At 35.2% G+C, this 26765-nt stretch overlaps 1 protein-coding gene across 1 annotated transcript in view; it reads right to left on the minus strand.

Annotated features, from left to right (window-relative positions):
- The window catches only part of LEPR (leptin receptor), a 75618-nt gene that overhangs the window by 9724 nt on the left and 39129 nt on the right, over positions 1-26765 (minus strand). The window contains exons 7-17 of the mRNA XM_052637728.1: positions 23171-23461; positions 22893-23010; positions 19846-20045; positions 15324-15472; positions 14079-14238; positions 13879-13961; positions 9919-10135; positions 8036-8218; positions 6532-6627; positions 4625-4727; positions 3699-3774 (exon numbers count right to left, since the gene is read on the minus strand). Of these exons, the coding sequence (XP_052493688.1) occupies positions 3699-3774; positions 4625-4727; positions 6532-6627; positions 8036-8218; positions 9919-10135; positions 13879-13961; positions 14079-14238; positions 15324-15472; positions 19846-20045; positions 22893-23010; positions 23171-23461 (1676 nt within the window). The remainder of the gene's footprint in view (positions 1-3698; positions 3775-4624; positions 4728-6531; positions 6628-8035; positions 8219-9918; positions 10136-13878; positions 13962-14078; positions 14239-15323; positions 15473-19845; positions 20046-22892; positions 23011-23170; positions 23462-26765) is intronic.

The raw sequence follows: 26765 nt of genomic DNA on the forward strand, positions 1-26765 counted from the left end.
GTAAATTGTCTTGTCCTCTTTAGAAATATAATGTGAATTATACTGTATTATTTGTCCCCCAAAAAGTACTTTTAGTTAGGAGATTAAAGTAGAAGGTGAGATTTTAAGAAGTTATTGAATTTTAGAAGATTAGATTTTTATCATTAGTAAAACCTTTGAAATTTCATTCTTCTTTACTCTTCAAATATTCCTGATACATTCCAAAAACTGATTTATTCCTGAGTACCTGTTAAGCCAAGTAATAAACTGAGTACCTTGAGGGCTAGTTATGCTTAAAGAATATCTTACAAGATTTTAAAGTCTAATATTTTTAAAAGTAAAAAAAAAAATCTCAGTCTTACAAATAATGTCATTCACCCACCCTACTTAGAGATTCTTCACACTTTCTCAGTTTACCAGAACCTGGGGACATGTGGGATATTCCTGTCTGTTGCACACGTCTGCCAGGCGATCTGCTCCGGCATGACGCTCCTCTTCAGGGAGCTACATGACACAGCGAGGTAGCGTGTAGGCTAGAGTCACTGACTCAGTCTACATTCTTTTGTGTCCAGCATTTTCTGGAAAATGGAAAAACTTGATGCAGGGTCAAACTACATTTTGCTGAGGTGGGCCGGACCATTTCCCTGCCCTGGTAAACACTTAGAAGCCATTATTCCTGGTAGTTCATAGAGATTTCAGAGCTTACCGTTTTGAAGACTGAGTGTTTCAGCTTCTCTGAGACAGTAGGATTGTTATTTCCAGAATTTATATATACTGACAAGGTGAAGTGTTTACATTTTTAGTTAGATAAGCACTTCAATTTTTTTTTTACAAAATTCCTCTCATATTCAAAGAAAAAAACCTCAATAAATATTGAGGAGAAAATAGTCTCCTTTTTACTCTTTGTCTTTTAACCTCCCTATTTTCAGTTTGTGAATGTGCTAAGGTCCTTCCTACCACAGGGCTTTGTTTTCACAGGTGGTCTTTCCTGGGCTCTTACCCTCCCCCACAAATCATACTTGATCACTGTTCATCTTTCAGATCTTAGCTCAACTGTCACTTTCTTACATTCACTCACTCACCACCCCCATCCCACATAATACACTCAGCACACTGGGTCCCTTTATTTCAAAACATGTTTCTCATTATTAGTGTTTGTAATGTTATCATAATATATATTATATATAACACATATAGTCATTTAAGTTATAAACTGATTAATCTTATCTTTCCCATAGACTGTACACCCCAAGAGTTTGTATTTTCCCACCATTTTAACCCCAAGGCCTAGATGAGTGACTGGCATTAGAATAAGTATTCAATAAATATCCCTTGAATAAATGCATGGAATGAATTAATGATTGAATTATAAATGAATAAACAATTTTAGAGAGAGAAAAGAAGACAAGCTCATTCTATACTGCTTTTAACCAGTCATTCCTCTATGACCTCCCCTGTCACTGCCTAGATGGTAAGAACGATATCTTAAAAACTGTTTTCCCAGAGCCTAGCAACATCCTAGACGTACATGTAAATACTCACTCTCATTATGTGCTTGTTGAACAAAGGAATGAATGAATGACAAATAAATATACACGGCTGAAACGTCACTATTACTACAATAAATGTCACTGTAAGAATTCATAATGGAAGAGAAAGAAGAGGAATAAATATTTTACTAATTGAAAAAGTCATCAGGTCTGTTTTAATGAAAGGAGATTCTGTGGCTTATAGTAAGGGCATAGCTGAGAAGTGTATGGGTCTGGGGCTGGTTAGATCCAGGCAAAGTGAAGTTTCTGTAAAGATAATGTATGCATGTAAGTATGTGAAACTACAGTGCTACCGTGTCTGAAGATAAAACACCATCTCTTCTGCTGAAAGATGACAATTTAGTTGCTTGCATTGTTTGGCCCACAATATTACTTATCTTGTTCACTCACTTGTTCATTGGTAAACTGTAGAGCAGTGATTTTGTTACTGCAAATCATATTCATTAGTATGTGAATGAAGTTAGAGGGTTGTAACCTGTATTTTTTTAATGAAATAAAATTTTGAAGATAGAGGGCACTGCAAATGCATATTATTTATATCTATACATTTACTAGGTTGCAAGGTAAAGCGTATTTCTCATCAAGGGTCATGGTCAAAAAAAAAGGAAAGCCAGAAAGAACAATTACTAATAGAATAGGCTTAAAAATTAGACAAATTAGTAAACTAAGTCAGACTCTAAAACAAGTTACATAACCAGTATAAGCTTTAGGTTTTTTCCTTCTATAAATGGAGATGCTAATACTTATTCCGTGGGGTAACTGAAAGAATAACAATGTAAAACATGTAAATATGCAATATAATGATAATTTATTGAGACACTACTATTTGGAAGTATCATCTTCTTTACTCCCTGAAACAATTCAATGAGTTAAGTTCTATTAAACCTCATTTTACAGAAGAGGAAACTAAGATACCAACAATTGAAATAAAAATCTTAATGAATGTAAGAATATGTATTTCAATGATCTGCACATAAGTAAATGGACATATGATAAGATATCAGCATTTTGTTAATTCTTTTGTTAACCTTGACTTTAGTATTTCGCATTTAGCAAGAGGAGCTCAATAATACATGTGGTCTTAAAATACAGCCCTAGAACTCAGAACATACTTCACAATAAATAATGAAATGCTCTGGAAACTTAGAGGGGGCAGAATTTCTTCTGAACTACATTTGTTCACAGAACGTTTGGGGAAAGAAGAGCTTAGAGCAAACTCTTCACTGATGTAGAGGGGTCTGTAGAGATGAGAGAAATAGTGTCAGCATGACTAAGGCCCATGGACAGGAAAAATGGAATATATAAGTTGATAACAGATTGTAGAGAGAAGTCATTGAGAACCAGCTTAAAAGGACTATACTTGATCTTGTAGCTAAAAAGAAACCACTGAAGACGTGTAACAGTAACTACAATGACACAATTATTGAGACTGAATAACCCCCATATGATTATTGTTCAAAATACCATTTAGATATTTTGCCATAAAAACTGAATTCTATTTTCCCAGGTAGAAAGCCAACCCTGCTTCAAGGAAAACTTGGGAAATTAATGATATATTTGTTAAATTCTAGAGTTTTCTGAGAAAATCTATTATAGACATAAGTGCAAATTATTAGAGTTGACTAATTGTTTCCTAAGTAGCTTGAAAGGAACTGTCTTCATAAATGTAAGCTTTACTATGATAATTGCATTTTCAGATTGTGGTCTTTCAGGAAAAGATTATGTAGTTTTTAATTGATTTAAGTAATTATGAAGATAATTACAAGGGTTAAAAATATTGATTCCAGCCTTTTCCAAAGGACAATCAATTTATACCCAAAAGTATATACAAATATTTGTTCTCCATCAGATTTGACCCTAACATTCTAATATTTGTTTTATGATATACTATGACACAGAAGAAAGGTATGTATATTGTTAATTCAGATGATAAACTTTCTATTGAATTTTGTTTTGTCCTGGTTTCAAATCCCTGCATCTTCCTATCCATGAAAATAAATAACAAATTAGACAAATTCATATTAAGATGAATTGAATAAAATAAAATTTAAACCTTATCCTTAAAAAAAAAGTTTTGAACCTTAAAAATGTTTGAAGTTCTAAAAGATATACAGCATCTAAAATGAAATATTATATACTTGGTGTTAAAAAAAAAATTGAAAAAAGGACCTTCTGAAAATTAAGTCCTTGTGCCCAGGAACAGTTCTTGGGGTTTGGAACATCTTCCCAAAACAACTTTTTCATTCTACAAAGGATAAACAAGGCATTAGAATTAGAGAACATTCACACTGAAAATGTTAACAGTTAATAAGCGAACAACTAGAAACTAAGTCTACCAGACTGGTTATGCCACAGTAGGATCAAATTTACTTTCATATGCTATCACAGGAAGATTTCTACCAACCTTATGTCTAGACCAAAGCTAATGATCACTATAATATTAATTTTAAAAATAGCTAACATTTATTGAAAACTGTATGCCTAGCCCTGTGCTAAATACTTTGCACAGGCCCCATCAGCTCACTTGATTGGAAGATAAATTAGATTCTAAAATCACTTTTCCCTCTTCACTGCTAGAAGACAAAAATTTCTGTAGAGATTTGCCACATGTGAAATAACCTCAATGGTCTAGACCTCTCAGCACAGAGTGATTGGGCACATAAAGAACCATTCAAGCAGTTCAAATGAGACAGAATGGAGCCACACAGTGCTAAAATTTAAAAAGCAGAATGTCTACTAACCATAAGTGAATTGACTGTTCCAGATAAATTTTCGCAACTGAACGTCCTCAACCTAGATTTACAATTCTGATAGCCATTCCTGTCACCTCTAAGAATACACTGCCTAGGCTTTTCTGTTATAAGCTTATTATTTCATGAATGTATATACATTTGTTAAAAATCTAATTTCTTCCCTGAGGCTTATGTGTGCTAGCAAAATGCAGTGTGGATTCCTGAAATAAGGAATCCTTTTTCTTCTTGTGCCATCTTATTGTATACTGAATACATATAAAGTATTTAGCATGTTTTAGTGTTTCTGATTTGGGTTTAAAATGGTTTAAATATGCTTGAGATTTTTAACACCACACACAATACCTTTGATGCGATACTGACAACGTTCCAAGCAATAAGATTGAGGAGGAGATTATTATTGGCACGATTACATACAGATCTGCATCATGCTGGTGTTTTTCATCATCTGAAAAAGAAAAAATTCACACAACTCAGAGTCTTGAGGAAGTAGTATCTTTCTGTATCAAAAATCATAAGACCTTTTTTTCTGATTTCATCATCAATCTGAATGACCTTTAAAGATACCAAAATCAGAAAGCTTTGATCGTAAAATAATTACTACTTTGTTCAGAACTATGCTTCTCGTAATGCAGTAAATTATGCTTCTCGTAATGTAGCAAAACATTTTCTCAAAAACATTTATTTGCCAGCTCTCTCCATCTGATCACTTTTCAATTATATGAATCAAAGTGTCAATTGAAGTTGTTATGATGGCTCTCTGCGCCAGTCATCTGCTTCTGGAGAAGGCATTCTACAAGACCCATCAACTTCTATCTTGCTCACTTCAGACACATTGACTTCTTTGTTGCTTCTTGGACCACCAAGCATGCTCACTCTTCAGGGTCTTTGCACTTGCTGTCCCCTTGTTCAAATGTTCTTCCCCTTTGTCCTTGCAGGACTTATCACCTTCTTAAAGAAAAAGACCATCATTTTTGGCCATCATTACTGCTCAGACAGTAAAGAATATGCCTGCAGTGTGGGTAGACATGGATTCAATTCCTGAATTGGGAAGATCCCTTGGAGAAGGAAATGGCAACCCACTCCAGTATTCTTGCCTGGAAAATTCCATGGACAGAGGAGCCTTGTAGGCTACAGTCCATGGGGTCACAAAGAGTAGGATATGATTGAGCGACTCACACACACACTGAAGTACCACATTTTAACTCTATCCCTTCATTTTACTTTTATTTTAATTTCATATACTTATTTCTATATGACACTATATTATTTGTTTATTGTCTGTCATTTGAGTATGGAGTTTAAGCTCCATTTAGGACACAGACTTATGTTCAATATTCAATCCCCAATGCTTAGAACACTGTTCAATATATATTTGTTGAACAGTACATGAATGAAGTTATATATAATTATTTTACTTCTAAAACCAAGTAAAATATTTCTTTCTTGAAACTTCATTATTGGGTCGCTTCGATTTAAAACAACTTGAAAAATAATAGTAAAATCAAAATCTTCCCACTCCAAGTACAGTAAGATGAATCAGAAATATGACACCCAGTGAATTTTTTTCTATACCTGTCTCTCCAGTTTTATTTTCAGAAAAATTTTCCTTTAGAAGATGTTGAAAATTTAAAGACTCCATAAGTATGTCAAAGCTTATTGTTTGGGGTAGGTGTGTTTATATTAATTGTGCAGCAAATTAATATTGTTTCAATTAACCTTTATGATGCTATATTTTGTGGCATAGGTGGGTATTTCCATTTTTGTTTCCATCAACTTTATGATGTGAAGAGCAGACTCATTAGAAAAGACTCTGACGCTGGGAAAGATTGACAGCAAGAGGAGAAGGGGGTAACAGGATGAGATGATTGGATGGCATCACTGAGTCAGTGGACATGAGTTTGAGCAAACTTTGGGAGACAGTGAAGGACAGGGAAGCCTGGCGTGATGCAGTCCATGGGGTTGCAAAGAGTTAGAGACAACTAGGCGACCAAACAACAATCAACTTTCTACCCAATATGAGACTGAAAGTGTTACTTACCAATACAGGAACACAATATCATGCCTGATTATTCTTAATGACACCTTGGAACCATATACCCTTAACACAGTCACCTATGACACCTCTACAGAAGACTCTGGGCTCTTCCATGATTCCATCAGAAACAGAATAATCAGATGGCAGCATTGTTGCTAACTAAGGAAGAAACCACATATCTGTGTAGAAGGAAACTAAAAGTAAAAATTTTTACCTTGAGTAAAACTATTAATTATCTTCGGTTTCCCTACTCCTTCCGTAAATATTGGGTATAGACTGAACTGATACTTCTCAATGGGGATAAAATGATCTGAGGAGAAAAAAATATTTTAAAAAGTCATCCCTACTGAATTAATATTAATGAGTGAAATCTATATAAAAATTTTAAGTGACTCATATTTTCATGCATATAAAATTGATGATTTATGGATTGAAACTGGATTGAAAACTGATGACTGCTATCTATGGGCTGAAATATACCTGGGGAGTTTCAAAGACAATCTGAGCACTCTAAACTCTCCTAGTAACACCAATAATTTTCCAAATAATGTTTTAAAACTCCTACCCAGAGATAGAAAATTTCAATTTTTCAAAGGCATGTTCCAGCGACAGTCAGTTTGTTCAAGTTCGGGCTGTATGAGCTGTTCCATTTCCCTTTCCTGGACACTCTGCTCTACCTCTTTTCCCACGAGATCAAAGCCAGCAATATTCCCTTTCCATAGGAATTCAGTTTACTCAGCTTCCCTATTCAAGGGAGTTGGGAGATTAAAGTCTTAGGAGATCCTATGTAAAGAACTTGGGAATGGGGACCAGGAATCTTTGTACATATCCAGGTGTCTAGATCTATGGAAGATGACCATCTCCATAGCAAAGCTCAAAACGGATCTATTGGTGATCTATCATTTTCACAAATGCTAATGACACACAAATATTACTCCACAAGAGATAAATCCCTCTGAAGCACAGAGTAACCACCTGGACAATAATAGCAATAATGAACTGAATTTAGTTCTCCATCAGTCATTTGTTTCTCTTTACTCTGATGCTCAATTCTAGGGTCTTTGGAATGAAAAGTATGAGCCTTTAGGATGACATTGTAAATAGTACTATGGCAATCCTTAGCTTCCCTGTTTAAAGCTTACTCAGACTTGGAGATTCTGTACTGTGCACTTACATTTTGTACTTTATTCACCTTACAGGGTAACTGGTCTACTTTTGGGAAATTATTAATCAGACCTTCAGCCTGGCCCTCCCACTCATTGCTAGTGACATCATAAGTTGGTATACAATTTGGGAAAACAATTTGGCAGTAGATATCAAAAGCTGTTAAAACTCATTTTTTTTTAAAAAAGGTTAAACTGGAAGCAACATAAATGTCCTCAAATAAATAAATGGTTAAGTATACTTTGTAGTAAAATGCTGTATAATCATTAACAATGGTTACAGGATTGGGGATAAAATAGAAACATGTTTGTGATATATCAAAGGAACCAACCAGAAGAAAAGTTATAAATGATACAATATGATTACAACTATAGATATTTAAGTGAAAAACAAATGAAATAGAATTAAATGCTGGTGACAAGGTGACAGAATTAAAGGTAATAAGATGTATTATCTATATTTTTGAAGTTTTCATTAACTGTGTTATTTGAATTAATAATCTGTAGGGTCATATTAACCCATAGGAAAAACTTATCAAAATACAGTAAGCTTACCATGGACATAATACTTCTTAACAGAGGAAGGGATTCTAAGCCATTTAATTTCACTGTCTTCATTAAGAATTTTCCACTCAAGAATAAAATACATCAGATTGTAATCACTGGGTGACAGCATCCAGGAAAGAATTACACAAGTGCTGTTTAAAGGGTAAGCACTGAGGGACTGCACGATATTTACTGAGGGGAAAAGAAGGAAATTTATTTTTAACTTCAAAATTAATGAACATCTCCAAATTGTCTTTAGGAACAGAAAACTTAGTGAAAAAGGAAGAAGGAAGAGAAAGCAGGTATTTACACAAATAAATATAAAACATGGCAATTATTTTTATATCACAGAAGTCATATAAGCAGACAGATGTGGAAATATATGCTATTGATAAATAAGATTCTACCTAAAATCCAAAAAAGAGATTTTTGGACATGGTCAAAGATGTTCTCTTCTGTAGTAATGTACAAGCCTATTAATCATCCTAATTCCCCCCAACTCTTCTCTCCCACTGATGGAATCATGCTTTCAAAGCACAAAACTGATCATTTTAACACCTTCTGCACAGAGTCCCACTTCAAAGCCTCCAGACTTCCACAAGTGAGAGCAAAATTCTCATCATGCCTACAATGCCCTAAGGGCCATGTCTCAGCACATCTGTCGGCTTTTCTGAGTGCGCACGCACACACACAAACACATGCCCCTGATGTCCTCCTTCACGTCCTCTCCTGGACCGCAGGATTTTTGGTCAGACTGTTCCTCTCTCAAGGGAGCTCTTCTTCCCACCTTTCATGGAAGTTCAATTTCTATACCGCATCCTCAAGAAAACTTCTTAGACCCTCAATACTAGTTTAGGCTCTTATTTTTTTTCTTTTATAAAATTATATTCCTTCCCTAGGAACATGCATCTCAGTTTGTAAATAGGCATTAACTTATATGATTATTTGATTAAAGTCATCTATTGAACTCTGTGAGATCATTATAATTTTACCCACATTGGAATTTCTAACATCTAGCATAGTGAAGCATTAAACAAGTATTTCTATTAATAGAACATATTGATTGAGAATATTTTTAGTGTAAAATACAGTGCAAATGTTGTGAAACTTACATAAAATTTACACTATATGTACACAAGTAATCACAATACAAGGCAGGATATAAGATACCATAGAAAAGGTAGAAAGTATTCTGAGAACTAAAAAATAGGATAGGACACATCTAAGTAAAGCAATAAGCAAATATTTCAGGAAGGTACATGATTAGTAGAGGGAAGTGAAATTTGAATTTTTCATTAAAAATTGTACTTTGAATATACTATACAAGATACAAGATCCTATATAAAGTTGTTCTTAATTCCTTGATTAATCAAATATATCAAAATTAATAAAAGAGGGTTCATCACATATTAAATGAAATACAAGTTATTTTCAAATCTAAGCAATTACTTGTACCTATCTAATGTTATACTATCACATATATATATATGTAGTATATATGACACACACATGTGTATTTTACCTAGTAATATATGTGTGTGTATATATATGGACACACTATATGCATATGTATACACGTATATAAAGAGAGAGAGAGATTCATTCACCTACAACCCGCACTGGCCCAGAATTTTTAAGTTTTAGATTTATCAGAACATTCACATTTATTATAGTACTATTTCAACAATGTCCTACCATATGAAAACCCAAGACCACATCACATAATCAGGATATACTCTTACACTATTTTTTAGACAAAACAGAGATAAAAGGTAAAAAAGAGACTGATTCAGAGAATCGTAGGCTTCTTGGAAGATCATTTAGAATGGGAGGGGTTTGAAAGATTAAATATTAAAAGGAGCACAGGTTTAATACCCTATACCTTTTCTTACCTTTGCTGATAGACCGTGATAATGTTAAATTAAAATTTGCAGAAGAAGCACCAATTGAATTGATGGCCAGAACCATAACAGAATGTGCTTGCTCTGTCCAAAGGAAAGTGAGTTTAGTGTGATTTCCCACATCTTCCAGCCACGTTCCATTGTGGGAAGTATGATGTTTTACCACATATCTTCTTACACTGCACAATGAGTCATTTTTCATCAGGGGCTACAGTAAACATAAAAGTTGATTAGCTGAAGGGCTACAGTGCTTTTTATACCAGCCGAGCTCCTGGAACTCTGATTAAACATTTCCCTTTGGTAGGCAGGGGCCAGACCAGAGCAAGCCCTGATGAATTCAAGGCTGAATTGTGGGCTGCTCTGACAGTCTCCCTGAAGCTGTCTGGGTGACTATGGAACATGGGAAACTTGTTTTCTCCTTATGGCTTTTGTTTTTTCTTTAAGACTCAGAGAATAAATCATTTGAAGATAATGAAGTTTGGATATAAATAGGATACTTTTCTCCCAGGAAGTTTCACTCTAATTTTAGAGAAAAGAAAGACTAATAGGGAGTTGACAGTTTCTTCATCTAAAAAGAAAAAAAAAAGGAATAACCCTCTGTTTCTGTAAAGCAGCAATGAGAAAGAGCTGAAAAGAAATTAATCACCACTTCTATCAATCTTAGTAAGACTGGTCATTTTTTTCCTTCCCATGACATGCTGACACTACAAGTCACAGAGAGCATCAGGACAGTGTACAAGGCACCCCAGAACGTCTGTCCTGTAGTTAAAAAAAATCTTACCAGGTCACCGAGATACCAGTGTAAAATGCATTCTTAGTACAATTCTATCCTTCCATCCTACAGAGCATTAACATTACATCCCACTTTCCCCATCACCTTCACCTGTTTCAGGTAAGATTTAAGTGCTACTAATACCTTGTCAACCTTTAGAATGCTTGACACTATACAACAGACTAGAGCAGTGCTTCTCATTTTTTTGTCATTGAGATTCTTCTTCTAAGTCAAAAATTGAGAAACATAAATACAAACACACATAACTATATCCCTGCAGGTCTTAGAAGAACCTGGGTAGGTGGTGAGAAGATATTAGCAGCCACTGCAAGAAACAAGGGCTTCCCTGGTGGTTCAGACGGTAAAGTATCCGCCTGCAACATGGGAGACCTGGCTTCAAACCCTGGGTTGGGAAAGTCCCCTGGAGGAAGGCATGGCAACCCACTCCTTGCCTGGAGAATCCCCATGGACAGAGGAGCCTGGCAGGCTACAGTCCATGGGGTCACAAAGAGTTGGACACCACTGAGCGACTAAGCACAGCACAGCAAGAAATAAATGAAAAATCATACAAATGTTGCATTTTGTTTTTAAACAATCTGTCAGTTTTCATATACAAATGTTTACTTTTGTAACCCTCAAATAAAATTGATGATAAACTTCCTTACTTTCTAGACCTGCAAGTTACTCTAGGCTCATCTTGTATATTTCCTGCCCCAGACCTATTACCAAGCATTTTTTCACAGAGCCTTAGTTTCTTTATTGGAGAAGAGTATTAGAAACAAATCTGAGAGTGTTGCTTACTACCAGAATATGGCTTTCTCAGTTGACAGATTAAGGAAATGCATATGTGTGTGTACTATATCTATATATACACATATCTATGAAAATTTCTCAATCAATAGCCAGACAAAAGATAAAAGAGAACTATGATTACAGGTTGTAATGGAAACATAATTAACCTAACAATATAAAATAATTACATACAATTTAGGGGGTTAAGTAGAGTGATATGGTAAGTGGAAGTGTATGCATGCATATGTTTTCATCCGCCCAGCCAGTTTGTCTTTTGGTTGGTGCATTTAATCCATTTACATTAAGGTAATTATTGATATGTATGATCTATTACCATTTTCTTAATTGTTTAGGGTTTATTTTGTGTAGGTCTTTCCCTTCACTTGTGATTCCTACCTAGAGAACCTCTTTTATCATTCGTTATAAAGTTGACTTGATAGTCCTGAATTCTCTTAACTTTTGCTTGCCTGGAAAGCTTTTGATTTCTCCATCAAATCTGAACAAGAGTCTTGCTGAGTATTCTTGGTTGGAGGTTCTTCCCACTGAAAATTTCTAGGTGAATCTATCTGTATCCATATTAAGCTAAACATGAGTTCATACCCTAATCCATTACCACATGGATCATTCTTTGCTTATCTATAATCAATTAAACAGTAACAAACTTGAGTCCTTCTTACCACCCATCATCCAATACTTAATTGTTCAATTCCAATTTATATATCTAATGATACCAAAACTGTTAACCCATACCTTGTGAGAAAAATGACTTTACCAACTAGAATACAGTGATTATGCACAGTTCCTTTTGACTTTATTCCTAAGAATCTACTCATTAAAAAGGTTGCCTAGGCCTGGACCTTTTTTGCCCAACTCCTTCAGTAAGGTTGTTTCATATACTTGTAGTACTGTTAGATTCTCTCGTTGCAGCCTGAACTCCATCCTAGGATTCTCCAACCTCCAATGATTTATCTTTAATTTGCATACATTAAAGTTTTCTCTTTATGCTATAAGGTTTTATGAATTTTGAGAAATACACAAGGCTGCCGTCTATGGGGTCACACAGAGTCGGACATAACTGAAGCGACTTAGCAGCAGCACCAGCGTGTACTCACTAGGACCATATTATACCAAATAGTTTCACCATCATAAAAAACCCCCTGTTCTTCACCCATTCAAACCTTTCCCCATCAACCAAACACCTGGAAACCATTGATCTTTTTGCTGTCTCTATAGTTACATCTATCTTTTCTTGAATGTCATCCAAGTAGAATCATAATGTAGCCCTTTACACAGGCTTCTAGCACTTAGCAACATTCATTTAAGACTCATCCATACCTTTTGGGGCTTTATATTCTTTTTATCACTGATTATTGCCAGGCAGCACTAGCGGTAAAGAACCCGCCTGCCAGTGGTAAAAAATGCAGGTTTGATCCCTGGGTCAGGAAGATCCCCTGGAGGAGGGCATGGCAACCCACTCAACTCGTTCTTTTCCAGAGAATCCCATGAACAGAGGAACCTGGTGGGCTACAGTCCACAGCGTTACAAAGAGTCAGACAGGACTGTAGAGACTTAGCACACGCACGCATCATTCCATTATATGAAAGTACCAAAGTTTTTTATAAGAATCTACCAAACTATATTCCAAAGTGGTTGTACAATTTTGCATTACCGCCAGCAAAGAATAAAAGTTCCCACTGCTTCACATTCTAGTCAGCAATTTATTATGAGTTTTTTGGATTTTAACCATCCCCAAAAGTATGTAGTATATCTCACTGTTTGCTCTAGTATGGATTTCCCTAATGACAAATGATGTTTGTAAGGACTGAATGTTTGTATCCCCTGAAAACTCTAACAACAAAAAAATACATTCACTTGGGACAGAAATCAATTCATTTGGGAGAAAGAATGCTTTCAAAATTGCCAAGTCCTATACTCATTGTTTTTGGAAATATCTGTTGTATATTTGCCATCATACAGAAAGAACAATCTCAACGTCCTTGAGGTATGTAGGGAAGGCCATGTTTACTCTGGTTAGGGTTAAACACTAATGCAATTTTTGGACTTGAAAGAACACTAGATATTATTCAGCCCAATCTTATGTTGATAGAGATGAGGAAACTGAGGGTGAAAGGTCTAAGTGACTGTCAAAATAACACTGATTAACTACACCATGTCAAGCCAAAAACAGAATTAAAGTCTCCAAACCCCAGACCAGTGCTTCCTCCACTCTTCATCTCGGCTCTCTGTAATCGACATCTTCAAACGGAAATAAATTTGGGATTGCAGAGTTTACAAAAGATGGCATTACTGAATAAATCTTTTTACAATGAAGTAAATCTTTCAGGATATAGAAGTAAAACTTTAAATAACATAAAAATCAGGAATACCTTCCAAAGCAAAGTGACATTTCTCTCTTTTTTAGTGGTGTCTTCACTAATTATTCTCCAAAATTCAGGTCCTCTGATAGGAACTGCAAAATGACAAGGAGCCCAACTTGTACATATGATCTTAGAAGGATTATCTTTCAGTCATATTTGAAGCACGTACTTAGGCATTTTTAAGACACATTCACAAAATCTCTACAGACCTTTCACATCCACGACAACTGTGTGGGCTGGAGTACTCCAATTACTCCAATATCCCAGTCCATCTAGCCTCTTACAGCGCACCTGGACAGTATAGACTGCACAGAGGTCTGGCACTGGGAGACTGGCAGATTTTAATTTTGCATCATACACCTCAAACATCTGTAAAACAAGTCAAATCATTAGATTGATCATTACTAACACATATGTAGCTAAAAGACCCTGAGGTGCATTTTATTTTAAACTCTAACACTATTCCAAAACTAAGAGAGAACTGACTTTGTGTTTTCTGACTTTAGAAATTTACTAGGCTCACAATGTGAGTTCCTTCAAGTTAAGGATTGCCTTAGCCATCCTGTAATTTCCACCTCATGACAAGACTAGGACAAGAGTTCTCTTGCAACCTCACTTCCCAATCACCCTCTTACCCTAGTGCTAACCTCTGTCCACAGACTTTTAATAATTTTAACCTAGTGGTTAGATAGGGCATACTCTATAGGGCCTGTCTGATATTCAGTCTCTTCAATAAGTAGGTAAACTGTCACATTCAGCTGAAATCACTGTAATTTAGACATAATGGGAGCTCCTGCTATTTCTAGGTTTTGCAGGGTGCTTTCAGAAAGCCAAAACAAAAAGGTATCATATATTCACTTGCCACTGTGGGTGTCATTCTGCTTGTTTGATAAAAGCAGCTTCCAAAATGTGTCCCATTGAATATGTGTGTTAGAGGAAAAAAGATTCCTTGGTAAAATGAGTTTGAGAAACAGGATGAAATAAAGTCACAAATGTTTCTTAAATTCAGGACTTCTCCAAACCTTTAACATGCAAAGTATCATGATGCTACACTAGGGACATATAGTGATGCAAGGTTTCCTAAACTTTATTTAATGTGATCTTTGTTCAAGAAACATTTTACGGGATCAATGTTCTATAAAACACACCTTGGGCAATGATCAATCACAGGACATTTCATTCCTTGAAAGGGTTAGCAGCTCAATGGATAGAACTTAGGCAAACTCCAGGAGATAGTAGAGGACAGGGAAGCCTGACTGTGCTGCAGTCAGTGGGATCGCAAAGAGTTGGACATGACTGAGTGACTGAACAACAACAAAAATTTAACAAAAAGAACTACAGAATACAGGAGGATGTAGTTTATGCCAGCAAAATAAATCTTATGCAATTCTTAAACAGTTATAAGAAATAATATTTAGTGAGGCAAGCTGAAGAAATTTCCAGGAAAAAAATACCTTCCATTGTACTTGTTTTCCACTTAAACCATAGCGAATCTGGAACTGAAGATTATTCTCTGGAAAGACCGGCTTTTCCCAAGATATTTTCAATAATCCAAATTTTACAGTAATTTCTGCTTTCACACTGGATGGAGGCAGTGGTTTCACTAGAAAAAAAAATTTAAAGTATTATGTAACAGTAATTTAAACAGTAACAATGTTTTTAAATGTTATTAGGATTTTATAATCTTCCATTGCGCTTCCCAGGAGGCTCAGTGGTAAAGAATCCACCTGCCAAGCAGGAGATGCAAGTTCAGTCCCTGGGTCAGGAAGATACTCTGGAGAAGGAAATGGCAACCCACTTCAGTATCTTGCCTGGGAAATGCCATGGACAGAGGAGCCTGGCAGGTTATAGTCCATATGGTTATAAAGAGTCAGATACAACTTAGCAACAATAATCTTCCATAACTTGTATTTATAAAGCAACATCTCTTTCTCACTTTCTCAGAATTTTCTCATTCATTGTCTCATTTTATTCCCTACAACTTTATGTGATACATAAGAAAAAGATTATGTCTATTTTGCAAATAGAGCTATTGATTGAAAAAAGGTCAATTCATTGTCCATGTCACTCTACAAATTAATAGTAAGACCTGATTAGAAATGGAGCTATTGTCTCTGCATGCAAAAGATACCATACTGAACACATAAGAAATTTAATAGCAAACTCTTCTATATAGAACTTTAATTAAACGCAAAAAACTATACAGTGCATCCATTTCCACACATGTGGTTTCAAACTTCTCTACTGTTTGTTAAAAGGTATTTCTAGGTTAAGGTCAGAGGTAGTCTTGCAGAGTAAAGCCTTGGTTCTCTACAGTCTGAGGAAAATAAGTTTTTTAAAGGTAGAAACAAAGGCAAACAGAACCAGACGGCAAGAGCTTTTTTAAAAAATAGTAAAAGACATTACTTAAACTCAATGTATTTGGGGACTAATATCTCAAAGCATAACCACAATAGTGTGAACATTTGAAGCTCCAGACTTCATCAACGATACTTCTTCAGATTGTGGATGACCAAAACTCCTAAGCTTTTTTTTATTATTACTCTATCTCATGCTTATTCAGTTCCTCATATGCCAAGAAGATATTCTTCACCAACCAGTATGATGACGTATTTTTCACCTCTTGAGAAGGTATAAATAATTCCTCCTCAAGAAAAGAAGTATGAGCTTCCAAAAGATCCTAAGGCATTAAATCTATGATTTCACTTGACTGAATCATGTGGATATCACATCTATATACTCCATGAACGCCTAGTTTGTACAAGGAAAGATTTGAAGTACAATAGTTTATGTGATCCCCAGAATACTGACCTCAGGGAAGTAGAAGGAGTTTTCTACATTTTATAGGTGATTAAATAGTCTCGGAGCATTTAAGCAGCTAGAAGTTAACAAAGGTAGTAAAGGGAGAAGCTGTCATTCACAAAGTTGAATTTTCACAGTGTCTTCTAGTATATAGTAAGCAATATCAGTTCAGTTCAGTTCAGTGGCTCAGTCGTGTCCGACTCTTTGAGACCCCATGAATTGCAGCACGCCAGGCCTCCCTGTCCATCACCAACTCCTGGAGTTCACTCAGACTCACGTCCATCGAGTCCGTGATGCCATCCAGCTATCTCATCCTCTGTCGTCCCCTTCTCCTCCTGCTCCCAATCCCTCCCAGCATCAGAGTCTTTTCCAATGCGTCAACTCTTCTCATGAGGTGGCCAAAGTACTGGAGTTTCAGCTTTAGCATCATTCCTTCCAAAGAAATGCCAGGGTTGATCTCCTTCAGAATGGACTGGCTGGATCTCCTTGCAGTCCAAGGGACTCTCAAGAGTCTTCTCCAACACCACAGTTCAAAAGCATCAATTCTTCGGCGCTCAGCCTTCTTCACAGTCCAACTCTCACATCCATATATGACCACAGGTAAAGCCATAGCCTTGACTAGACGGACTTTAGTCGGCAAAGTAATGTCTCTGCTTTTGAATATACTATCTAGGTTGGTCATAACTTTTCTTCCAAGGAGGAAGCGTCTTTTAATTTCATGGCTGCAGTCACCATCTGCAGTGATTTTGGAGCTAAAAAAATAAAGTCTGACACTGTTTCCACTGGTTCCCCATTTATTTTCCATGAAGTGATGGGACCAGATGCCATGATCTTAGTTTTCTGAATGTTGAGTTTTAGGCCAACTTTTTCACTCTCCTCTTTCACTTTCATCAGGAGGCTTTTTAGTTCCTCTTCACTTTCTGCCATAAGGGTGGTGTCATCTTCATATATGAGGTTATTGATATTTCTCCCGGCAATCTTGATTCCAGCTTGTGTTGCTTCCAGTCCAGCGTTTCTCATGATGTACTCTGCATATGAGTTAAATAAGCAGGGTGACAATATACAGCCTTGACGTACTCCTTTCCCTATTTGGAACCAGTCTGTTGTTCCATGTCCAGTTCTAAATGTTGCTTCCTGACCTGCATACAGATTTCTCAAGAGGCAGGTCAGGTGGTCTGGTATTCCCATCTCTCTCAGAATTTTCCACAGTTTATTGTGATCCACACAGTCAAAGGCTTTGGCATAGTCAATAAAGCAGAAATAAATTTTTTTCTGGAACTCTCTTGCTTTTTCCATGATCCAGTGGATGTTGGCAATTGGATCTCTGGTTTCTCTGCCTTTTCTAAAACCAACTTGAACATCAGGAAGTTCACAGTTCACATATTGTTGAAGCCTGGCTTGGAGAATTCTGAGCATTACTTTACTAGCATGTGAGATGAGTACAATTGTTCGGTAGTTTGAGCATTCTTTGGCATCGCCTTTCTTTGGGATTGGAATGAAAACTGACATTTTTCAGTCCTCTGGCCATTGCTGCGTTTTCCAAATTTGCTGGCATATTGAGTTCAGCACTTTCACAGCATCATTTTTCAGGATTTGAAATAGCTCCACTGAAATTCCATCACCTCCACTAGCTTTGTTCATAGTGATGCTTTCTAAGGCCCACTTGACTTCACATTCCAGGATGTCTGGCTCTAGATGAGTGATCACACCATCGTGATTATCTCGGTCGTGAAGATCTTTTTTGTACAGTTCTTCCATGTATTCTTGCCACCTCTTCTTAACAGCTTCTGCTTCTGTTAGGTCCGTACCATTTCTGTCCTTTATCGAGCCCATCCTTGCATGAAATGTTCCCTTGGTATCTCTAATTTTCTTGAAGAGATCTCTAGTCTTTCCCATTCTGTTCTTTTCCTCTATTTCTTTGCATTGATCGCTGAAGAAGGCTTTCTTATCTCTTCTTGCTATTCTTTGGAACTCTGCATTCAGATGCTTATATCTTTCCTTTTCTCCTTTGCTTTTCACCTCTCTTCTTTCATAGCTATTTGTAAGGCCTCCCCAGACAGCCATTTTGCTTTGTTGCATTTCTTTTCCACGGGGATGGTCTAAGTCCAACTTAAATGCCTTATATTAGTACTGAAAAGAGTAACATCAAAAATTATTCAGATATCAAACTGAATCCATGTTGCAGTTGTCACATAATAGATGCGAGGGTGTATCTGTGCATGTTTGTGGGGAGGGGTATAGAAGAATTCTTTGCTACCCTAGAATATTTAGTATCAGAGAAGTACTCCTTACAATAAAATCACTTAAAATGGAACCAAACTAGTGAGGGACCTGAAGAGGGCAGATCAATTAATTGGGACTTCATATTGACAGAAAACTTTTTTGATTACAACTGTTTCATCCTATATCTAATAAAATTTAGATTTGAAGTCAGATATGTATTAATTATCTAAAAATACAATGGACCAACATTAATTTTTGGTATAATTTCCCAACAAAATAGTATACATCATCAAAAGATACTCTTCTGTCTTTGCCAGACAATCATAAATGGGCCATTTTTCAAAGATTTCACAGTGATACTTGGAGCAATACACCAAATTTCCAAGGGTTCTCTTTGTCCTTTGAAATCAAAATATCTTTTTAAAATACTATAATGGATGTCATCATCTTGATTATTTTCTCTTTATTTCACTTGAGTTATTTTGAATCCTTCTGCTTCCTACCCAGCCTTACAAATTTAAGCTTTGAGTTATGCTACTCAGATTGCAAAAACCATCAGAATATCCAAATTAAACTTTTAAATTAAAAACATCAGATGCTGCCATATGTATATTGAGAAAAAAACATAAAATAGTGTATTATTTAGAATAATATTAGTACCAAATTTTAAACCCAGTAACCAATATAACTCAGCAAATTATGTGCTAAACATATCCCTATTGTTAAAAAATTGTGCTACAAGTAAAATAAAAATTGTAAAATTGTCTAAGGCTGATTTTCTTTTCAATTCCACTGCGAATAAGAAAATAATTTTTTTAATCTAGTGTGATCAGAAAATAATTTTTTAATCTAGTGTGATCAGAAAATAGCAAAATTCAACTGTTACCCTGAATCAGTCTGAATCCAAATCTGCTAATAAAAATGAAGACATACATATAGTTTTTGACGTACCCACAGAATCAGGAATGACACAAACTGGTGGAGAGTCCAGTGAGCCCAACGTGTGATTAATTCTAATCCACATTGTATAACCAGATAATAGAAAGATTGGCTGAAATATGCATTCATAAAAACCATCTCTCTGCAAGTGGCAATCTTTGGGTTCAGATACAGGATGAATAGATGGAACATCAGAACAGTACAGGCTGCTCCTTAAAAGATACAAAAACAATCAATAAGTATACAGCAATGATGAAAGCAATAAGATATCTGAGAAGACTTCTTTGTTGTTTAAAACAGACAGTTTTTGCTCCATCTAAAAGAAGTTCTTCTTATTGAAAAGGTATTTCTGAATTCCCAGCTATATTACAATCTTTCCATAAAAGTAGAAAATGCTTATTAAATATTTCACTTGACAGTAAGTCAGTATGCAATTGAAGTAAATGACAATTTTCTAATAAGGAGAGAAGGATCCAATTAGAGATAGGACTTACACCACTTTGGAAGCTATGCTAATATAGCTCAGTGATCGATTTTTAAAATAAAGATCATAAGTGGTAATGGGACATTCCTGAGATGGAAAGGAAGGTAAATTCCTTGCACGTTAAATTCTACCACAAATTGAAAACATAATTGATAGTAAATTATATCTTAATTGACATTGCCCTAATATATTCTCGTTCAAAGCAATATAATTAAAATAATACCAATTCTTGACTTACATATGGATCGTATAGTCAGGTGAGCTTCCCAAGTGACCCAGTGGTAAAGAATTCACCTGGCCATGCAGAGGAGACATGGGTTCAGCCCCTGAGTTGGGAAGATCCCCTGGAGAAGGAAATGGCACCCACTCCAGTATTCTCGCCTAAAGAATCCCATGGACAGAGGAGCCTGATGGGCTACAGTCCATGAGGTTGCAAAGAGTTGGACACGACTGAGCATGCAGGCATATAGTCAGGTATATCACTTATTTTCTCAGAAAAGAAAATTAAGAAAGTATTTTTATCACCACATCCCAATCAACACATTAGAGAATATAAAGCATTTCACCTCTTCTTTCAAATAACTCTTCTGCCATTATTTGCTTTAAATATAGTAGTTAAGTGCTAAAAGTAGCAGTTACTATTTCCTTAAGAATGGGAGTAAGGAGGTTACATGAAAATGGAAAATCTGTATTTTTGTCTCTTATTTTCCATTTTTTGTGACACCTTTTTCTTCCTATTTCCTCAAAATTATAACCATGTGTGAGTTTGTGTATGTGTGTGTGTATGTGAAAGACTGTGATGGGTGAGGTTAGATGAGAAAAGTGGTGTGAGGAGTCATCATCTTGTACAGAAGCACATTAACAGTCCACTTGCAATTCAAAGATTAGCATCAGTATCATCATGATAGATACAAACATTTATTGAATGTTTACCAGAAGAAATCATATCACTTAATTATAATTAAAATATTATTCTCGCAGAAACCCTTCAAGTCCTATTATTTGTTCCATTGTACAGATAAGGAAAATGAAGCTTAAAGAGATTAAAAATCTTGACCAAGCATGCAGCTAGTTTCATGGTTCTTCTGAAAATACTAGGAAGATAAATGACTCAAAATGCTTAGAGAACAGTAATCTACAAACACCACTGAAAATGTCATGGAAAGAAAGTAAAGAGATTACAAAAGTAATGTGGTATACAGTGAACATTCTATTCATTTATTTTTAATTTAAATTTATTTATTTTAATTGGAGGCTAATTACTTTACAATATTGTATTGGTGTTGCCATACATCAACATGAATCCGCCATGGGTGTACACGTGTTCCCAATCCTGAACCCCCCCTCCCACCTCCCTCCTCGTACCATTTTATAGTACTCATATCAGGTGAGATGAAGACAGCTATTATTCCCACATGAGAGATGAAGAAATTGCCCTGTTTTTTCTAATACTATGTAAGAATAGATTGGTAGCAGTAGGAACAGATCAGAACACATTATTTGAGAAAATGGACTTGTTTTTCAAGTAGAAACTTTAGATTTTAAGAATAAATGAGCACAAGATATAAAACTGGAAGTCCTGATACAAATGGAGACAGGGTGTTTAAGAGCAGTACACGTTCCTGAAAATTACTAAAGAGTATGATAAAAATTTAAATATGTCTATCTTGTCCTAAAACACATTTAAGATAAAAGCATTTATAGAGAGAAGGAGAATACTGTAGGAAGACAATAAACTTAAATTCTTTTTAAAACAGAGCAGGGTAAAAAACAAATGAAATTACTCTACTAGAATAGTTTAATCATTGTGAAGTAAACAAAGTTATGGTTACCAAAAGGGAAAGGAAGGAAGAAATAAATAATTTAGGAGTTTGGGATTAACAGATACATACTACTATTTATAAAACAGATAAACAACAAGGATTTACTATATAGCACAGAGAACTATATTCAGTATCTGATAATAACCTATAATGAAAAGAATCTGAAAAAGAATAGATACACACACACACACATATAGACACACATAACTGAATCATTTTGCAGCACACCTGAAAACTAGCACAACATTGTAAATCAACTATAGTTCAATTAAAAAAATAATCTGACCTATTTATAAAAACCATTCATATTGTCTCTCACAATCTCTGTGCCACTACCTCCAATTTTTTTCTAAAATCTTAATCTTCAGCAAATGATATAAGGCTTCTATAATCCTTCATAGTTTCCTCTAGTCAATTCTCCAAGTCAAATTAAAAATGTATAGACATTAGTTTTGGGGATTTCATTCATTAACTACATATTAATTGTTTCTCCACATTAAATGCAATTGTGGAGAATTAACTGATCATCAGAAAAAAATAATCTGACATAAAAACAAATTACAACTTTTTGTGTATGAATATTTTCAAGAATCACCAATTTATTTAACTCCTCAAAAATTTCCTAATTAAGTATATTCTACTTTCCTCTTTCAGGAATAAACCTACAAGGGTATCACTATCATGACATTTTTATAAGAAATGTTTATCTTGCCATATCCACAGAAAAATAAAATAACAAAAATAATACATACCTATGATACCTCAGCTGCAAATTGCTTCCTGCAAGTGATTGGATTGCATTGGGTGACCATCTGCAAGTCATTTTAGTTAAGTACCCATCAGTTTCACATGATATATTGATATTGACATCTATTTAAAACACATTAAAATATTACTATAAAGCAAAAACACCAAAACATTTTTTTAATGAAAATAAAATTTCCTTAGCATCTTCAATGGGACTCTAAGATGGAGTCCATAATAAAAACATATCTCATGGGAAAAAAAAAGACAAGCCTGGGATTCTTACCAATCACGTATAACTCAGCATAGCGATGGTGGCACTCTTGCTCATTGCAGCAGTACACTGCATCATAGGTGAACTTTCCTCGGGGTTTGGTTGCATTCAAGTTGGGAAAAGTAACTTTGCTAATATGGTCATCCACAACATCATACTGGCTTTGAGGAATTTTCTCAGCTAAATTCAACCACCAAACAATCTTTTTTGAGGAAATAATCTTCTTTTCATTTTTATAGATACAGTGAAAAGAAATGTTAGACCCAACCGCTGTCAGAATTTTAGGTGGAAAATATATGACATCTGTAATGGGGGAAGAAAGATATGATATAAGATCAAGAAAGAAAACATCACATAAGCAATTGATACCATGTAAAAAGGATTCACCAGGCATTCAGGATTATACTGCCCCAAATAAAATGAGTGTGCTGAGAGACTGCAGAACTATAGCTGTCCATTCATGTATAGTTAGTAAGCATCCCAAGCATTCTCATTCTCAAATGACTTGAGTGTCCATAAATGTCTTCAGAATTTTCTAAGAACAGAGATTTATTCATTATAAAATATATTTTAGTGAATAACTGTCACTTGCTGATAGGCAGAAAATTAGTGAAAATGAAATATAGGCTAATTCTACCATGGCATGTCTTCTATCAGACTCCTTTCAGAATCAGCGAACCTTGGGCAGGTTCTCAAATCAAATCCCTACAAAGCAAAATCCTGAAGAATAAATGGTGATGGCCCTTCTCTTATTTGGATACATGAAGATTTTAAGTAAGCAAGTAGAGAAATAAGCTTTAAATAAGAAAACTTGTTAGGAAATGTAAAATCAAGGATGCACCAGTAAACAAGGCAGGCAAAACTGCAAATACTGTCCTGTAACATCATTTTAAGTTATTTAGTGCCAGTGCCGTGTGGCTGAGGACAAGGGGAATCAATATTTCTCCAAAATATCATTCTTGACACCTGTACACTATTCCATAGTACTATTTTTGTCTCCCATTATTGGAAACATTTTCTTTTTCTTTGTGTACTCAGTCATCTCCGACTCTGTGACCCAATGGACTGTTGCAGGCTCCTTTGTCCATGGAATTCTCCAGCCAAGAGGACTGGAGCGGGTTGCCACTTATATTCCTGATCCAGGAATCAAACCCATGTCTCCTGCATTGGCAGGTGGATTCTTTACCATTGCGCCACCTGGGAAGCCATAGTTAAGTCTCTATTTTTTAAATTAGAAACAGAATAAATGAATGTTTACACAGGAACAAATTATTTCTGCCACAGTGCATTACGAAAACAGTATATTTCGGTTGTAAAATTTAAGGTAAGCTGTTTTCTGCTGATGGAATATCTGTTTCCCTATATATCCTTTGAATTACCCTCAAAACAAATCCAAAAACTTTGATTAGTTCTTATTATTTTTCTCTTTTCTGTAACAGCATGCTAAACTCCAATGTCTTAACATTTACAATCCATAGAAGATATTTGCATTTGCTATGTCTACAGTCAAGTATAAACAGGAAAAAACTTCATAGCATGAAATTACTGGACAGAAGTTAGTCCTTATATTTATGAATCTCACCTAGGGCGGCACTCAGGTAATTACTTACCACCCACCTCATTACCAACTGCCTCAAAAGTCTCAATTCAGTTTTTTTAAAAAAGAGTACAAATAAGATTTCCAAAATTAAATTGAAGCTTTAATTTGAAAGATAATAAAAAGCTCAAAGCATTTCACTTTGAAATTGAAGCCTAACTAAGACTTAATTGAAAAACACGATTAAAGTCATAGCATTTTCATGTAATTAAATGCTAAAGTACCTTAAAAAACAAGTTATTAAAAACCTGATGATCTATAAAAATTGCATTGAACAAATGTATTGAAATTGATATGTGCCGACTATTTAATTTTCAAAATAATATAAATATATCTACCTTTTATTCTCATGTGAGACACTACTACACAACAGTTTGTAAATTAAGACAACAATAATGATTTTTCTTTCCATGACCAAATATCAATACCTTTATAGGATCTGCATTAATGAATTCTATTTAAAAAGGAAATTCTATTGACAAGTATTAGTAAATTACTCAAAAGAACATAAATCATGAATCAAACATTTTAGATAAATTATTTTTAAAATGTGTGTCTTTATCATAGCTCCATAAAATAGATTTTTAAATTCTTGGAGCAGATTACCTATTTTTCTTTAAGAAAAAAGTATTTTCTCTAACCTGGTATAAGAGCTGCACAAGAAATGTAGATATTATCTAACATCTGTTTCTCCTCTTTTTTCACAGCAACAAGAATGCAGTTAATAAAGTTACTACAGGAATTTAGCACTTCTAAAATTGTTTCTAGTATGTAAATTGCAATATTCATAAGTTCTGGGAAGGTCTTGGGTTTTCCTTGAAAAACATCTCCCAGCAGCTGTAGAGAAAGAACCTATTAAATTCACTTTAAAAGAATCAATACCAATTCCTTGACTAGGAATAGTCAATGCTTCATTAACTATGGGTACAGCTTAAATGCACTAATGAATAAAATGTAGCAGTTACAAAGGCCCTGAGAATTAGTGTTCTGTCTGCAGCAATATTTACATCAAGTAACCTTTAAGTGTTTGGAAATAATAAAACAGGTGTGATAACACATTCTAAACAAATTAACGCCTCAATCTCATGGAATATTTCTGTTTGCTGGACAGTGAACAATGGTTGTGAACCTAATCCTATTAAGTAACTAGACTTCAGGGAGAAGGATTCGAATCTCTTCACACAGGAAGAGGAAGTCCCCGAGTTTGGAGACATCCTTTGCTGTTGCACAGCTTTCAGGAAATGAGCCTCACGTATGGTCAGCACTATAGAGTGCAGACATTGCAGCCAGCATAACTCAGCAAACCTAAACCAAGAAACCTAAGCAATGCTAAAACCTCATTTACCAGGAATCATGAAGAAAATGAGGTATTCCAATAAAATGCTCTATATAATTAAATTAACTGCTTACTAGCTTTGAGGGTCAATTTTTAGGGCTACCAGAAATCTTGTCTAATTATACATTATGCACTTAATTGCCTTACTAGTGGTTATAAACATGAACTTTGGAGTTAGGCTATTTTGTAATTATATCAGCTGTTACAAGTACTTAAGCCTATCTAATTCTCAATTTCTTTGTTTATAAAAGAGGGATAACAGTACTTATCCCACAGGTCATTGAAAGAATAAAATGTTAGTATGTGCAAAGCACGTAGTGCCTGAAACACGGGAAGCACCCTATAATTGTCAATATTATTATTATTCAAGAAGGAGTTCTCAATCTACTTCTACCTTTTATTTGTGATTTAATACATATTACATCATTACAGCAGATAATACTGGAATAGAAAAATGTGCTTGGGAGATGCTAAACTGTATAAGCTCTCCTCCTCTCTACCGGTGTCCTAACCTACTTTCTATTTGACAAGTTTCGTCTTTCCCTTGATAACCAAATGGTATCACTCATGGTATCTGAACTATCCACATTTGTTACATTAGTAAGCTCATACTCACTGCTACATCAACAAATCCTGGCCTTTGAGGTAGCTGTTTACTCACTGTCTGCATTCAT

The sequence above is a fragment of the Budorcas taxicolor genome, chromosome 3 (assembly GCF_023091745.1).
Source record: "Budorcas taxicolor isolate Tak-1 chromosome 3, Takin1.1, whole genome shotgun sequence".
Lineage (NCBI taxonomy): Eukaryota > Metazoa > Chordata > Mammalia > Artiodactyla > Bovidae > Budorcas > Budorcas taxicolor.